Source organism: Channa argus, chromosome 11 (genome assembly GCF_033026475.1).
Source record: "Channa argus isolate prfri chromosome 11, Channa argus male v1.0, whole genome shotgun sequence".
Lineage (NCBI taxonomy): Eukaryota > Metazoa > Chordata > Actinopteri > Anabantiformes > Channidae > Channa > Channa argus.
In genome coordinates this window covers 18,051,205-18,069,288 of record NC_090207.1, presented here as the reverse complement: position 1 = coordinate 18,069,288, position 18,084 = coordinate 18,051,205, and the positions used below count along the sequence as shown (strand labels likewise).

Below are 18,084 nucleotides of genomic sequence, written 5' to 3'. Positions count from 1 at the left end.
ACTTGGTGATGAAAGCAAATCAGTGAAATTGCCAGAATCTGCTGGATTGTCCTGACATCTAGTGGTAATAAATGGCTTGTGGCTAAATCATTAGAGCATTTTTTCAAATCTGGTTAGTTTGTATATAGTTTGGTGTCATTTAATTTGCTGTATATCATCTCTGTGACGTTCTTATTTGCTGATGCACGAACCCATAACTGCTAATAACATATGATCAGAGAGTAAATTTTACTGCACAAATACATAATAAATTTTGACAATATGGCAAATTCATACAACAGGCAAAAAAAAGTTCTTTTATTGGCGATAAAACCGTTCAGTTACCACAAACCTGCATGCTGTTTGCACTTGGGAGAATTAATGGATGAGAAATGTACATAAGCTAAATCTTCACAATGTGTATAAAATGTGAATAAAATGTGAATTTATTGCTATTTTATCTGCTATTATCTTTGAGTATTGTAAGGAAACACAGACTTATTAATAATAATTGAGTACATGAAGCAACCAATCATTTCTATCTTTGTACAGTTGTTTGACTTGAAAGACCTGAAATAAACATCAACATATAGTAATCATCTATCAACAGCTTATAAAACTGTAATATGTCCAGCATATTTTAAAATATACAAAGGAGTAATGACTCCATCTCTTCCTGTGATACCATAACTATGACTCGTGGGAGGTAGTTATGCCAGAAAGCAAACAAACAAATACACAAAAATTTAGAAACTCCTACAATACAGTTTCTCCTGGTGGGGGAGCAATAGAGGCACCTGGAATCCCACTTTTTTTGCTTACATTTACATTTTACATTTACGTTTGTTGAGATCTGTTTACTTGTGCATTTCAATGCATTCTGCACCACATATATATTCTTTTTCTCCACTTTGATCTTACTGTATCCACATGGTCCTGACAATGTCTATGTGTATGAATGATAATTACAATTAGCTATTTAGGAGACGCTTTTAATCAAAACGACTTACAAGCAGGTAGCGGACACTAGGACAACTGTAGGGTTCAGTGTCTTTCCCAGAGACACTTCAGCATGTAGCAAGAACTGTGAGTCAAACCACTGACTGTGTGGTCATTGGACAACTGCTCTACCAACTGAGCTACAGCCCCACAAATGAGCTTATAACTAATCTTCTATATTATCATAATGTGATGTAATTTGTGAGTTGGCTACTACTGTGTTTTTTTTTTTACTTCTCATTTGCATTTTGCACATAAATCATTTGACAGCACTTTGTTTTTCATTTCATTTTTTATTAAGCCCTTCCAACAGGTGGCGCCCCAATCAGCACTTTAAACAGTTCTGTGAGCTGCTTAACGAGTGAATTTCCCTGCTGTGGGATCAATAGTTTAGTAATAGTTATAGTAATAGTAATAGTTAAACTTTGATCTTATCTTATTTTATATATGTCAAATTGATATTGTTATCATGAAGAGCCCATCCCAGGCCTCAGGTGTAGCTTTCTAGGCAGGTATCGTGACGATTCCATAGATGCCTTTGCTGTAAGGAAGTCCAGATGTGTACAGTTTTAAATAAAAGCTATCAGAGACTTTGGATAAGATTTTAGTTCTACAATATGTTGTCTTGTTTGCACATTGTTGCACATTGTTTACAAGGCAGGGCACTGTTACCAAATACAAGTACAAAGTATTCACTGACCACAGCACCCTTTCCATTTATGAATGGAAAAATATCCCAGTAGCAGAGCAGCACAAAATTTCATAACCAAACTTCTATCTACATGGTTTCCTAGAAAACTGGTTAAGCAAACTTCAAAGGAAAAAAAAATCAAAGGCAGCCATTGATGACATCATCAGTACGCTTATACATACACTTCTTAATCTAGCTAACCTTACAATACACAATATAAACAAAAACAGAGAAAACCCTGGTTTGCTGATACATAAGACTAGATTTAGACAGTGGTCAAGTCACTAGTCACCATAACATTATTATGACAGTAAATAGCTGTCTACAGTGATTTGACAATCACATTATTACAATACCCTTCTAATTTGAAAAATAGTTTAAAATGTTTTGAGAAAGGTAAAGTGGAATGACTTGAGAATTGTGCACAGTGAGGAGTCTTGCCAGACTTGCGAGAGTTGGTTTAGGGTAAACTGAAATCATAGGAAAGTCTGAGTGGACAGAAACCTTTGGAATCAAATAAGAGCAAGGGGTGGTCCTATCAGCCGGTAATTTCCAGTAAGTTAGAATGAAATTCTGTTTGTATTAGAAAAGCCTGAGCTAATTAGATTTAATAAATTTAATAATGATATGCGGTCCCAAGAGAGAATACCAGATCTAATCTAAGTTATTTTAGATTTGATAAATATGGTGAAAGCCTGTAAATAAATGTAACTTATTTGTGTTTTCCAGAGTGGTCTCCAAACCCTCTGGACTTCAGGCTGTTTACAAAAGAAATACTGGAATTGATTTCTTCTTGTGGTCTTCGTCTCATTACCTTTCTCACAGTGAGCAAACATGATCTTTCAGTTTTTACTGCATATTAAGTAAAAGTTTTGAAATTAGGTTTGAGTTGTGTCAGATTTCCATGAGTTTGGGGAGAATTTATAAAATGTCTTTCTCTTTGTTTTTCTTCTTACAGTCTTGCATACTACATTATTGTTGCTGGTCATTCACACAATGCAGTATTATGATGAATGTGGTTTGTATTAAACTCACAAAAATGAATGTATTGTAGCAGTACGAAGATATGTCACTATGTTCTATTTCTTCTTTTCAGTCATGTGCATTATTTGTGAGTCAGTTCATCTGTGTTAATGGAGTTTCTTTTTCATAATCCGGATTTTTTAAAACACCGGCCTATTATCATTGAGCTGTGTTGGTCACTTATGCAAGAACTACGTGACCACTGAGTTGGATTAGGTTCTCTGTATTACAAGTCAGTTTTCTAATTAAATTAAAGGGGCCATCCCAGTCCTGTAGGCCTGTTGTATTTTTACAGAAGCTGGGGGACTTCTAAGTGACTTTGAGTCTTGTTCTTATGTATGGCTCCAAAATAACAGCTCCTAATTTCCCCATAGTACAACAGAATTGTTGTTGGATGCCCCTAACGCTTTCCGGTTTTGAAATTGTAAAGAAAACTGTAAAGAAATGTATGATTTAAATGTATGATTTATTCAAAAGCAAAAGAAATAGGATTTAATTTGTATTTTATTTTCATCTGTCACATGTGTAGTCGACCCAAATCATTTTTTATTCTGCAAAACCAGTGAGGTATCATGTCTGATCATGCCTTTCTCCTTCTGTTTCCTCATAAGCAGACAATGAAATATCTCAAAGAATAAATCCATTACTTCCCCACTGCACCGAAAATTGGACAGAGAACTGATGGGTTGTCCTTCTTGTGCACAATGTATTCACATGCCACTGAATCGAACACTGACACACAGTCATCAGGAAAACCACTGGGGATGGAATATCTGCAATCATAAGTATCCAGAAGAATATGTAAATGCACAGACACATTTTTCTCTGTTTTAAAAACGCAATGTTGTGGTATGTGTACTTACGCAGAGCAACATCCCCTGCAGGTACAGTCCATGCATTGACTGTTTCTCCATTTAGATCCTATTGCATGCCATGTGTTGTCTGTTAAATCCTGACAATGGGTCGTGCCTGAGTTGAAAAAAGGACAAAGTATTTTTTAGCACAATCATAATGTGACACCATGTGAAATTTTTATATTGTTCTAATGATGAGAAGGTGTTTTTCTTTTCTCTTACCATATTTCATTGGCTTTATTTCGCAAAAGGCATTTGACAGTGGCAGCAGAGCACATACCAGCAAAGTCAGAGCCAAATATTTCTTTTACAGGAAAACAACAAAAAGATAAAAATATTCTTTCTGTTTGAGCTGAGCATATTGTTTAAATATTTGCCTTTATCTGTATGTATTTGATGAAAAGCTGAGAAAAACAACAGACAGTCAAACAGTCTAAAAACAATCTAAACCTAAAAACAGCTATGTACAAATTAACGTGACCAGTCTTTTTTATTAAGAATATTAAACTTACCATTGTGGCAGGGATATGTGTAACGATCTAAGAGGTGTATGAGTAATAAGGTAAAATTGGCAATTTTTTTAAGCGCACTCTTTTATCCAGTGTCCCTACAGGGACCTTTGGAATCAAATAAAGACGGGGGAGAGAGGTTACCTAATAGCACAAGGTCACCATTGCTTATTATGTCTAGATCTGTATGATCAAGATATTTGTTTTAATAGAAAATAAAAAATAAAACTACACCATACAATGTACAACAAATACAAAGTCTTTAAAACAAAATACTTCAGTTTCATTTTAGGAAATGAAAATATGTAGCCTATTTGGATGTTTTAAGTAACCAAAAATAAAAAAACGTAAAATGATTGAGGCTGTCATTTAAACCTCCCTTCACTTACAAATAAAGCTTCTTATAGACATCAGGTTAATTTTATTATATGTACCAGTAGACTTTTTGCAGGAGTGGACAAAGATCCGTACTGATCCAGTCCAGGTTTCGCGTCACTCAATGGCGCGCCACAAACACGGTTGCCAGTTTAGTCGAAATCCAGCCCTCGCTGTCCTTCTCGATTTTGATTGCCCAGAAAGGGGGGATGTGACGTTAACATGGTAACAGATCACATAACAAAAGGAAGTGAGGCTAGTGCGCACTGCATATTTGCGTTTTATTCAATTTATTAATAAAGTAGTCCTTCTTTATTCTCTTTGTCAAAAGAAGAGTCTAAACCGTCAGAGCGATAATGGAGTAATATAACCATAAGGTGAGTAGTATAACACGTTGTTATTCGGTTAGCTTGATGTGCTAATGTTAGCTTGCTAGGCCACTCCACAGCTGCTTCACAGATCTTCAACATTAACGTGAAATGTTACGCTGTTAGTACCACACATTGGTCCGCCCATTCAACTGGTGTGTTAATGTTTACTTTCGAAGTTATATTCGATCTGAATAAGGTCAAAAATATTATGCAAGCTAAGTATTTCCAGGACATGACAGCCACGGGCGGTGCTATGGACAAAGCACCTGCATGTTAGATGGTTGAACGTCAAGCATCGATTTGCTTGCGGGTTTTTTATTTTTCTGGATATTTCTTTAGTCTACATAGGAATACTTCAAGTTAATGATCAGTCACCCCCAGAGTCCGAGCTTTCAATCCATGAACAGATGTCCTATTATGATCAACACTAACTGCAATATTACAAAAGCCAAGCTACTTAACGTTATCCTAGCTTCTTAAACTCGTTACGTTAGTTCAGTAAATGAAGAAGACGGTAGATCCTCAGTGTAAATACTAAATACCTATTGTACTTTGACACCTTGTCCAGCAGCTACTTGCTTAAAATACACTGACTGCCCTGAATAATCACTACAATTCTGCAATTTCTTTTTGCACACAAATATTTAAATTGGAAGACTCACTTTGAGAGTTCTTGGACTGCAGTGGTCAACTGATATGGGTTTGCCAATGGCTGATGCCAATGCTTATCATAGATAGAACAGTTAACGTGTGTTTTCTCTGTCTCTCTTTGAGTCACAAAGCACAATGTAATAATAGCAAAGTAGAGCCAAATCTGCTCACATAAACATTTGATGATATAATTGAAAATATTGGAATTATTTCAGAGAATTACAAATAAAATATTAGCATTGAGCAAGCTAAAATGTAAAATTCAGATCCACATTTTAATTCATATTTAAAAGATTATTTGTAGAGCATAAACAATAATATCAGATTAGACTACATGACTGTTTTTACTGTAAATCACAAAATACACACTCATACCTGGAATACTCTCCACTTTGATAAAAGCTCACATTGACAGTTACAATATTCTGTTTGTTTTGTTTTTATGTGGTATATGTGCTTATTCAGCTGTATGGTCATTTTGGACACTGTTAAGTTTGAAGCTGTTGAGTTGTGTTCCACTATACAGAAAAGAGTTTTAAGAGTTTTACCACATCTGTACCAGTGAATGTATACTACTACTACTACAAAAAGTAAGGGATATTCGAGTTTCGGTAGAAACATATGGAAAATGTAAAAAAAAAAAAATGCTACAGTGACATTATATCATGAAAGTAGGACATTTAAGTAGAAGGATGCAATTGTAATTTCTTCATCCCAAACAATTTATTGAAACAAAAGCTAACAATGGTGGGTATACCACAACAAAAAATGTCAGCGTCTCAGTAAATTGTCAGGTGTCCTTGAGCCTCAATTACAGCTTGACAACGACGTCTCATGGTGTTCACAAGTCAGCTTATTGTCTACTGAAGCATGGTATTCCACTCTTCTTGAAGGGCTGCCTTCAGGTCATTGAGGTTCTGTGGTACAGGTTTACGACCCTCTACACAACAACTCAGCTTCATGGTTATAGTGTGAGTTTTTTGAGTAGTGTATATGCTAAGGTCAGCAACCCGTATGACACAGTTCAACAGCAGCATCTTCCGCAATGATCATTCAGCAGCTGAATAAAGTCCTCTAAAAAGGTTTCAAACAAAATTGAACATCATCACCTTCTTGAAGTGAGGTTTTATTGTAAGACTATTGGTTTAAACTGACTTGCTTTCATTTGTAGGTGTCCCTAATAAACTGACAAACGAGTGAAAAATGTATTCATTGCTGTAGAATAATGCGAGCAACAACATAGACTAAATAGCCCTCCTATATATAGACACAGTTTGGCACAGACAGGAGTGTTGTATTGAAGCCTGTTTCTTCACCAATGTGCAGAGAGCACACACCAAAAACACGCTTCATTTGTCCTGCCATCAATTCAAATCTTGGAACGAACCTTATTGACTGTTAATCTAAGCTGCTATTTGACATTTTAAGCAGCAAATAAGCAGTCTACAGGTGCGGTAAAGCAAGGAAAAATACTCTTATACTATCCGCTAATATAAAGGCGGGGCTCCAATTATATTGTATATGTAGGAAACACCGCAATTTGTTGCCTTGTACATGTGTAATGACAATAAAGTTGAATCTAATCTAAAGCTTCCATGGTCACTGAAAAAGATATATATGCTTTCTAAATTGTGTGACGTGTTAAACTGATCTTTGTGGCTTGAATTAAACTATCATTTACCTTAGGAAAAAGAATTGTTTTCTCCACCTGTTTAAAAGAAGTAAGAAACTTCTTACCCTTCTTTCCTGCCAGTTTGGTCTGAATCCACACAAGGTCTCGAGTCCTGTCCAGGGCCCTTTGGGGCCCAGGAAGAGGATGCATCGTATTGGGGATAAGGACTTCCAGATATCGGCACGAAAGATGGGCACGTCCTTGCTTTTCCAGCTCTCCGCTCATGAAAGAGAGCTGGATTTGGTGTTTCTGGACCACAGCTATGCCAAGCCATGGAATGCCCACCCAGATGCAAGCAGTGCCCGGCCCACAAGGACGCTGTTTGTTACCCCTCGTCGCCAACCTGAAGCCTTATCGTGAGTCAAAAAGCTCCAAGTCATAATGTAATACTGAAGTAAATCTGAGACTTGAGTTTGTAATTGTCATCGGACTTTGTGATGAAACGGTTGTTGTGCTTTGCAGTGATTCTTGTCTTGTCTGCAGAGACTCCGATTCCTTAATCGACGTGGAAACTGTCACACCAACACCCATTCCTCTATATGACAACCACAAAGCCCTTAGTGTGATGAATGAGTGTGAGCGGCATGTCCTGTTTGCCCGTACCATTGCTGAGAGCCCTCCGCCTCCAGATGACTGGGAGGAACATATAAACAAGTAATAAAAGACCTGGGTCACTGTCCACTATTTGTTTATTACCTACTGTTATATTTGATCTGTGTTTATTTGTTATATGTGTAAGTATGACGTTGCCTGAATTTGTCATGTCACACAGCAAAAAAGTGTTAGTGTTGTCACATGTGGAGATATCTGACTTGGACATTTACACTCTAACATGATAAAGTTAAGTCAGTAAAAGCTTCAGCTACAAAATGTGCTTTGACTTTATCATTATTCCGTTTCAGGACGGGATGGTCAGTTGCTCAGAACAAACTGTTCAACAAAGTCCTTAAGGCTCTACAAGCTGAAAGACTAGCTCGCCTGGCCAATGAAAATGTAAGTTGGGCCTATTTGTCTAATTATGTTTTCAGAGGTTTGCAGACTGCTTCATTCTCTGTTTGAAATAATCATAAAATAATGTTTATTTAGAAAGTTGTGGTAGGCTGATGCTATTTGTGCTGATGTCTGTTCTTGTTCCTATTTCTTTAAATCTATAATGGAGGGGGCGAGTGCAAAGTTAGAACAACCGCAACATTTACATATTTGTTAAATTCGTTCATTTACAGCTCATTTTTAAATAAGTGAATAGAAAATTGTAACTACACCCTGCTTTAATATTGGCCAAAATATGTATTTTAGTTGCATTTTTAATACATTTGAATGTTTTAATTTAAACTATTAATTTTTTGAAGAGCATATGGATTTAGTTCATCTACTAAATGTAAGTGAGATCAAAGGTGGAAGTTACATGTCATCAGTTGAAAAGCAACTGCCTGCTAATGTTATTGCTGATGTGATGTTATCTTGTAAAGTGAAAAATGATTAAAGCCATTTGTGTATCAGTGTTTACGTTAAAGTAGTAATAATTAATAAATAAAATTAAAAATTAATAAATAATTTTGCTTTTCTTTATGGTTTTGTTTCTCTTAGGCTTCCAATGAGCCAGTTTTGCGGAGGATAGCTGTTGACAAATGTGCCAGGAAGGTGCGGCATGCGTTAGCCAGTGTGAACTGGGACACCAAACTTACACAGTGGTTACACACAACAATGATTGAATCCTTAAGCCTTGCAATGCTTGCTGCTTACCTCGATGTGCTACAGACACTCAAAAGCAAGGTATGCTGTGCCATATGTAAACAGAATAAAAGTAATAATTAGTCTACATTTTACGTTGTATGTGCAGCATTTTGAACACTTAATTTAAAATTGCTTTGATCTCTGTGTCTGGGAAGTTGCCTTCGCTGATTGACAGAATGCTGCTGCCATCTGCAAAGATTGGAGCTCCAAGTGCCGAAGCTCTGTCACTGCTACTGAAACGACCTTGGGACCCAGCTGTTGGGGTTTTGTCTCAAAACAAACCGGTAAAACTAAACTATCTCGCTCATTAAGAGAAAACATTTCTGTACAACTTTCTGAACTTTATGATGTACAACAGATCTCTGTCTGTTGTCTTACATGTTTCAGACCAAGCTTCCTGGATCCCCACTCATCCTAATTGCTCCATCAAGCCCAACCAATCCTGCCCTCTCTACCTCCCGGCGAATGAGATTCTGGCAGTCACAGCTTGCCTGTCTGGGAAAGGTATGAAATCTAATTCAGTTACAATTTAAGCTGAATATGTGTGTTTATCAATCTCGGAAAAGTGCTTACAACAGCTGTTTCTGTGTCAGGTCATCCCAGTGCACACTAATGTCAACAGCGGAGCCAATATTGGCATCACCCAGTGTCTGGAGCACATGCTGGGTACAGTCAGGGCCAAGGTCATGGAGGTAGGATGTTTTATTTTTATTTAATAATTTACTTGTAAGGCTGTAGGGCCTATTCTTCATATGTGGATGAACAGTTTAGCCAGATAATTTTGTTGATGATTTAACATAATCCCAGATCCATTGGTTGAGCTTGACATAGGAGCAGGTCTGTTCTCAGGTTTTATTCAGTGTAAATAAAACAACCTATCAGATTTAAACGGTGTTGGACCATGAAGTCCATCCAGCTAAGGGTGAACTGTTCTTATGCAAGCAAACCACTGAAATTAGAAGAAAGTTAGAAAGTTTATATAGTATGTGGTTTCAAACAAATTTCTAAAACAATTGTTTTTCACCAACAGCAGTCCATTGGCACGTATAACAAAAAGATATTAATACAAAACAATATCAAATTTAAATGGGAATGGTTTATTGTGTTAACAACCACAGTATTCAGTGTTAAAATGACTTTTCTTTAAATTAATTACACAAAATCATACTGTATATTGTTTCAATGGTTTCTTTTAACACTTCAATGTTTATGTCTACAGGTATATTAATTATGTGTTTTAACTTTCAACCACCAGGTTCACAGTCACTTTCCCCACAAACCCATTATCCTGGTCGGCTGGAATGCTGGTGCTCTCATTGCTTGTCATGTAAGAATTTTAACAACATATCTCATTGATATGAAAATCAAGCTTAATTTGTTAATTTAATACTGACTAATTACAGGTATCCCTTATGGAGTATCTCACTGCTGTGGTGTGTCTCAGCTTTCCTTTATTAACAGTCAGCGGGCCAAGAGGAGTAAGACATCAATTATTACATTGTTTGTGTGTGTGTGTGTATGAGTGTGTCTCTATCTATCTATCTATCTATCTATCTATCTATCTATCTATCTATCTATCTATCTATCTATGTTTTTTTCCATATTACATAAATACTTGTGTTATTTTGCTGTTTCTTTTAAAAAGACTGTGAAAATGCTTATATATATTTGTTTTCAGGATGTAGACGACCCGCTGCTGGACATGAAGACCCCAGTGTTGTTTGTGGTCGGCCAGAATGCTCTGCAGTGTAGCATAGAAGGCATGGAGGAGTTCAGAGAGAAACTGAGGGCAGACAACAGCATGGTGGTGGTGGGAGGAGCAGATGACAACCTCAGGTCAGTCCCATCTTCTGATTAAAAGGAAAGAAATCATACAATTCTTTCTAGTTAAGAACTGTATGAGGATTTAAATATTCTAGTATAGTAACTGTAAATGGTCTCCCTCCATAGAATTAATTCAGCAAAGATGAAATCAGAGGGACTGACACAGTCCATGGTTGACCGCTGCATTCAGGTTTGTCCTCCGGAGTGTTTCTCATACTCTGCTCTACGTAGAGAAAAAAAAAAACTCAAATACTATGATGTTGATAACTGGATAACTAAAGCATTTTTCTTTTACTAACTTAAAGGATGAGATAGCTGACTTCTTGTCAGGTGTCCTCACAAGGTCAGAGGGCCACGGTCATGGCTCAGTTGAGATGAGGGACCTGGACACAGAGAAGAAGAAAAGGCCTCGAAGGGAGCTTCCTTTTGACTTGGAAAGAGGACGACCTTCCTCCCCTGCGCTTAGAGTTCCCATCTCACCATCAGGCTCAGAGGTCATTTAACACCTGCTACCGTAATGTTTGAGAAACTTTGCTTTGATACCTTAATCATTGCTCTGGTAAACCAATTATCACTGGAAAATCCTGATTCCTCTCTTATGTCTTTGTTTCCGTTTTTTTTTTTTTTTTTTTGGTCACTGTACAGTGATCCACATATGTTACGTACTTCTCTGTCTTTTCTAATAATCTAAATGTTTAAGGCAGCATTTGGGAAGAATATTAATACCCAGACTTTGTTTGGACTGACTGAAGCTCTGTTCAAAGCAAAGCTCTGCAAATTATAAATATCAATGGCAAAGGGTCCACATGTAAAACAAATGTTTTTATATTCTTTATTTTGTCTTCAGGATCTGTCTAGTGTTTGTAGCAGTCCAACTTCAAGTCCCAAACCTAAGACGTCTGGCCTGTCTCCAGCACAGAAGTCCAGTCTGATCACAGCTACACAGCTCCTTAAGACCCACATGCAGCGCTCGGGCACAGTTCTCTCTCACAAGCAGGCTCAAGGTTAGTTCTTCACCAGAAAAACAAGGTGATCACTAAGGCTTGAATTGGTGGCTGAAAGTTGAATGAGTAAGTAAGTTGTGAGAATGATTGACTTTTTTCATTTCTTTCTTAATTTTTTGTGGAAAACAAAATCGCGTCACGACATCTGACCGGAAGAGGTGTAACGTGACTGAAATGCTCTACTCTCATTCTCTTGTCTCTTCTCTTCCTACAACTTTCCTTTCCAACTTTTTCTCCCATTCATTCCAGCTCAGTTTGCAGCATTTATGAAACAAAACATGCTTGTGAGGAAAAATCTTCCTCCTGGCACCCCTCCTTGTATTTTTGGTAAGTGACTATCCCTCTTCCTATCTTTTTCCTCACTTTTCACCCCTCTCTGTCCAATGCACAAATTTTTGAATGAGAGCTGACATCAAAATATTTCACTGCACCAATTGTCATGCTTGGATTGAAGTTCAGAATATCACAATAGCAGGTTTACATGCAACTGAAAGTTGCATAAAAAGGTTTTATAAAACACTCAGTGATGGGCTTTTGTAAGTATAAACAACCCAGGTCCATGTCCTCTTGGCTACCTACAGAAAGCTTTTGGTTATCAGTAGGTGTTTGTTTATTTGTGTGGTGCAGTGCCAGTGACCAGTGATCAGATGGAGGGCCTTGACAGAGAGGATCTAAGTTCCCTGGGCAAGAGAAGACAGACGCCCAGTCCCACACCTAGCAAAACTTCCAAGAGAGCCAAGATCAAGGTCACCATTGTTTCCCAAAGTGAGTCAGCAGGGGGCGCCATCAACCCTGCTGCACAGGAAGGTACAAAAGTTTCATATTTTTCCCCCATTAAATTACATGTAAGCAGTTGATTGAAATGTTTTTTCCATAAAAGATGATTTGATGTCTTTGTCCCTAAGATAAATAACTGTTAACTGAAATTCTATTCTTTCCTTGCAGTGAGTGTCTCTGGGAAGCCTTTAACAGTGACAGTGGGACAGACTATAGCTGGAGCGAAGGAGCTCTCTGGACTACTTACAGGCCAACGGTAAGCTAACTGGGCTTGCTGCACACAGGCACATTTAATTTAGAGGGCTTCAACCCCTTGCCATGCCTACTCACACCTATTCCCACCTATTGGACAAAAGTGTGCCTAGTGAAGAGGGACTTGAGTGGCGTGCTTAGAGTTTGGGAGCTGGGTGATGGCCACACAGCACTTGCTGGCGCAGCTCCTGAGTAGACTGGTGGTTATGTGTGTCGCTGCAGGTCTGGTAGTCTCTCAGACGTGTCTGGTGCCCTGTCCCCAGGCTCCAGCTCATTCAACAGCGTGCAGCCTTGCATGGTGTCAGGGTCGTCCACACCAGCCCACGTGCAAGCTCCGGCTACTGCCCAAGGTATCTCTGTCCTATCCCGCCCTGCTCAACTGTGCAGCTAAGCTCAAGCCTCAACTCACTGCAGCCCTAATTGTTTTACTGAGTGAAATTAAATATATGAACACTGGAAGAAAATAATGTGTGATGACGTCATAATTAAGTAAACATCATCATTCATTACCTCATGCGCCGCTGTGTCCTTGTCACAAACCCTATGACTTTCATATGGTGTGTTTGTGAGTGTGTGTGTGTGTGTGTGTCCACCTAGTCCTGGAAGGGAGCTTGGGGGAGCCGAGCAAAAAAGTAGCTGAGCAAAAGTATCATTTCAAAGGCACTGTTTGAATTACATTCCCCCAAATTTAAGCTGCATTGATTCAGTGTCTTTGCTTGTGTGCAGCACCTTCCGCCAGCAGTCTTCTGCAAGGCATAAGTTTCAGTCTTCAGGAGATCGTCACCAAAGCTCCTAGCTTGCCCTCTACAACAGCTAACCCAGGCAGCACCCAGGTACCTCTTGATTGTATGGTTATATTAAACAAAGTTGGGACCATAATGAAGTTTTCCTCGTTTAGAATAGTGTAATATAAAACTGACAACCAGTTTCTATTTTTTAAACTTTATTTTAAAAACAATTTACATTTTGTCTTATAAATATACTTTTTTATTATTGTAGTCATACCTCCTATTAACACAACCAATTAAAGTACTGTTGTGAAGTGCTCAAGCCAATATGAGCGCATTGTCAGGTCCTTCCAGTCTCCCTGTAAATGTTTGGTGACTAAAATGCATTTTCACTTGTATTTTTTTGCAGTTGTGTATTTATTTAATGAATTTAGTTATAGACACACAGGTTAGCTCTATGCCAGCATACACTATAAAGTTGATTATTAATCTAATAATATTAATATTGTGTAAAATGGCAACTCAAAGCCAATTGTACTGATAGCAGTAATTGTATTTATCCTCATTATGTTGTTGTTTGCATTAATAAGGAAACTATTTGTGTGTCAATCTTAGGCAGTTTGCAACAAGACCCAGGGTCAGGTCCTGAGCTCTGTCGGTACCGGCAGCAGTACTCTGCTCCGAGCGGTGCCTGTGGTCACCTCAGGAGCAGTGGCTAAAAGCACCACCATCCACCAGCTGTTCAGCAATGGCGGGCTTGCCAAACTTGCCAGCAGCTTGCCCAGCTTGGCTCACATCACGAATCAGACTGCTGGTATGTCTCGAACTGCCAAAACACGACGGCCACGTTGACTGCCCTGGCTTCATTCATTCTTTGTTTGGTAAACACTAGATCAGAACATCTAGGCCAGGGAGCATTGCTGCAGTAGAGGAGAGATCTGGTGACGTGTCTGTATAGGTTGTTTGCCTGACAGAATCTGACTGACATCTGAGAGCAGATCAGAGGCTTACAGCTTGTTTTGTGTTCTTGTTCAGAAAGAGCTACATAAGAAATGCAAGGAGTTCCCAGCTTATGTTTGACAAATAATGTTTAGGTAGAAAAGGATGCAAATACACACAGTATTAAGTCATTTGATACAAAAGTGTCTTGAATTACATTAAAACGTGTTGATTGACCAAATTTAATAAGATACCCAGACAGTTTTTTTGTTTTGTTTTGTTGGAGTTATCATTTCATGTTTGTTTTTATTTCATTTACCTCTTTGCGTCTTAACGTATTGTAAGCCCTACCATTTAATCACATTTTTATAACATTTACGTTTATGAATGTGGACTTCTTACAGACTTGTTCAAAAGCAATAACAGTAGCACATGACATTACCCAATCTATGTTGCCATTGTTACAATAAAGACTGGAATCAAACCCATGTTTTCATTGCTTCAGTTTTTTTCCCTTGTACTGTGAATCAGTTGTATTTCTTACCCCTTTCTTCTAACTAAACCTCCAAATGTACTTTTTTGTTATAACGTTCATGTCCAACACCCTGCTATTGTTTTAATTTGCTAACACAACCACCAAGCCAAAACAGCATTGTGATTGCCTTCATTATATGTTGAACAACTTTTGTAGTGGAGCAACATGGTCAAGTCCTTCATGTGTGTTTTGGGGATTCGTGCGATTAGCTATTAGTGCTGAGCAGTTTTGTTTGTGTGTTAGTAGGGCAGAAAGCCCCCACTTCTATAACGGTGACACTTCGCGGAGCACAGCAGAGTAGATTGGGATCTGGCAGCCAAAGTGTTGGTGTGATGCCAACTTGTAACCATGAAACCAAGGTGTGTATCATCTCAGTGTCTTATTAGGTACGTTTAACTTGGAAACTTTATTTGCTGACTTACTGTTATTGCTAACATGATAGCACATGTAGCCTTCTACCTGTTGATACTTGCAACCTCTACCTTGTCTGCTTTCACTCTGCCTACATTCTTATCCCATACATCCCAAGAAAATGTATCTTGGGTGACATTTACTTCGTGACTGAGCCACTATAACTAAAAATGTCCTAACATGTTGTTTCTGGTTACAACTGCTTTTGGTAAACCTTATTTCTATTTTGTTGTCAAGGTGGTATTTGATAGCATTATTGCACATTTAAAAGGATAGGCTCACAATTTTAGAATAGTCAGGTGCCCATAAATACACCTAAACATTTACGTGAAGTTAATGTTAGGTTTTAGTTGTACTTGAAAATCAAGTTAAGTGTATTCTCACCTAAATTTGGTAGTACAGTGTTTTTATGTATCCCTTATTTTCATGTTGAATTATATACTAGCATTATTTCATCATCATAATATTAGAACATTTAGATTCGCTCAAGGGTTCTCAATCCTTTTCATTTAGGCAGGGCCCCGCCTGGCTTGTTTTCCAATTATCCATACCCATTGATAATTACTTAGATCATGTGTTCAGTTAATCCGAAGCTGGAACATACCATTCTTCCAGCTTCTGATTGAGCTAGAAGATGCCAAATTGGAAAAGAAGCAGGATTGAGCACAACTAGCTGAAGGTGCATTGCATACTATGTTGATGAAAGAAAAATGATAGTAAGGGGATACAATCTTATTCATTATTTAATGCACCTTCAGCAAGTAAAGGTATACCAGAAGTAAGAAAAATGGTCAAGGATTGTATACAAAGGTTATGATAAAATAATGAAAATTATATCAGTGCAAACATTTGCATACCCCTCTACAAGTTAATTACATTTTAATTTTAATTCATTTCTGATGAAGTAACATTTCTAATTGCTTATTGTGCATTAAACATAATGTTCATTAAAAAAAAATCTTTGGCATGTTAAACAGTAAAACAAAGTAAAAGGGGTACAAACATTTGCACTTAACTGTATTCACATGTTCTCAGGTAGAATTTGTAATTTATTTTCACATAAATCCTGGACTGTGTGCCCCAATATTTACACCAAAATCACATCAGGATGAGATCTTTCAATGGTCAGTATGCCTAAAACAATTACAGCAGAAAAAGAAACCGCAGCCGTGTTTATATGAAAACATGCCTTTTGTATGAAGAAAGACGTTGCACAACATCCTGCTACAACTGCAGTGTAAAAAAACAACTTCCTCAACTAAGAATTATCGTCTGTTAATTAATTTCACTGTGCCCTTTTACAGCAGTGACAGTCTTGGCTCAAAGTTTCCATGTGGTGACACACCTGATGTAAACTAGCGCTGTGCTGGAGGCGTCTGGGAAAAAGAACCTGCTGATAAGACTGCACCCCCCATGTCAACGATGAACGCACCACAAAACAACGTGCAGAACACCTGCCCCACCGTCTCCGGAGAGCTACCCCATCGGGAGGGTTGGAGAAGATGATGCGGTCACTGGTGGCTGTGGCTGAACTATGATTTTGAGGTTAACACTGCACTGGTGATCTTCATGCTACAGCCCATTCGCCCTTCTCACACCTTTAACTTTATTAAGCTAATTCAAACGGGGATATAGGCTGTGCTGTGATCACATGGTATCCTCAATGACAGGAAATTTATTTAAACTATAATTAAATGTCAGCATTAGTCATAATCTTCTGTTTGAAGAAGCAACTGCACATTGTTATAGATTGCTGTCTGTGCAATGCTCAATGCTAAATATATGCATTATGCACTTAACAAACACATTCACAGATCAGATCATGTCTATAATTATAATAAATAGTATTTGTTTTGTGTTCCCTGTGTCATTATATACTTTGTACCGGCTTTTCGTTTAAATTAGAAAAACAGATTTACCAGAAGACAGTCATTTATGTTGCCTGTTTGCTAATCTAAATATTTGGTCTTGTGTGTTCAACAGTTGTAGCCTTGAGCAAGCTGTTATTGAAAATATAATGAAGGAGTTTACGCTCATGCACGATAGTTATACCGCTGTGTTTACAGCAACAGCATAAATACAGCCCACTCATCTCAGCAGACATCCTGTCTTAAATTCCACACAGAGGCAACAGTTAGATAAGATAAAGAATGGAGTGTGTCTCTTCCCACTGATATAAGCCAGGCTTTGTGTGTAATAGGCAGGAGCAGGGTAACTGATGCCAGTCATACAGGAAACAAAAGAGCTCCTGGCAGAGATTCCAGTCATCAGCACCAGTGGAGATTCAAGCAATCCATTGGAGGTCTCGCCATCCAATCTCCAATAAAATGTAGTTCTTGTTATTGTCTTGAAAAATGTGTTACGTGTGTGAACGCAATCAAGTGAGACTGAAAAGAATATATGATCCCCGCTGATATACGATGTCAATTTAATAAGACTAGAAGAACTGTCCCTGCAATTGATATCACTACTAAGGTGTCACTGTAAAAAGCATTTTCACAGTTGCAGGTAGAAAGAAAAAAAATAACAGTTCGTATAGCCTACTTTCCACTAGTTGTGTACATAGGTTTACAGTTACAGCTCAGTTGGTAAGGCAGTCTTCCACAAACCAAAGGGTCAGTGGTTTGATTCCTGGCTAATTCACTGAACCTCAAGTAGTTTCCAGTGGGCCAGGTGAGCACTTTGGATGGCAGCCACTATCTGTGTCGACATCAGTGTGTGTGAATGAATGAATGAGAAGCAACATCATAAAATGC

General features: G+C 38.0%; 1 protein-coding gene across 10 annotated transcripts; it reads left to right on the top strand.

The window, feature by feature from the left end:
- The first annotated feature begins 4,631 nt into the window (after positions 1-4,631).
- Positions 4,632-17,186, top strand: kansl3 (KAT8 regulatory NSL complex subunit 3). 10 transcript variants are annotated; one of them, XM_067519874.1, is made up of 22 exons: positions 4,633-4,807; positions 7,206-7,480; positions 7,608-7,778; positions 8,027-8,117; positions 8,712-8,897; positions 9,014-9,142; positions 9,246-9,362; positions 9,452-9,550; positions 10,114-10,185; positions 10,262-10,336; positions 10,537-10,694; positions 10,809-10,872; positions 10,988-11,176; positions 11,530-11,686; positions 11,936-12,013; positions 12,314-12,493; positions 12,632-12,719; positions 12,938-13,065; positions 13,442-13,548; positions 14,059-14,257; positions 15,164-15,276; positions 16,633-17,186. In XM_067519874.1, exons 2-22 carry the CDS (start codon positions 7,269-7,271, stop codon positions 16,636-16,638), a joined length of 2,619 nt encoding a protein of 872 aa, XP_067375975.1. In that variant the 5' UTR covers positions 4,633-4,807; positions 7,206-7,268; the 3' UTR covers positions 16,639-17,186. The 10 variants fall into 10 exon arrangements, with proteins under 10 accessions (XP_067375976.1, XP_067375975.1, XP_067375973.1 ...); XM_067519872.1 differs by having other exon boundaries at positions 15,164-15,303; XM_067519873.1 differs by having other exon boundaries at positions 15,161-15,276.
- The last annotated feature ends 898 nt before the right edge of the window (positions 17,187-18,084 follow it).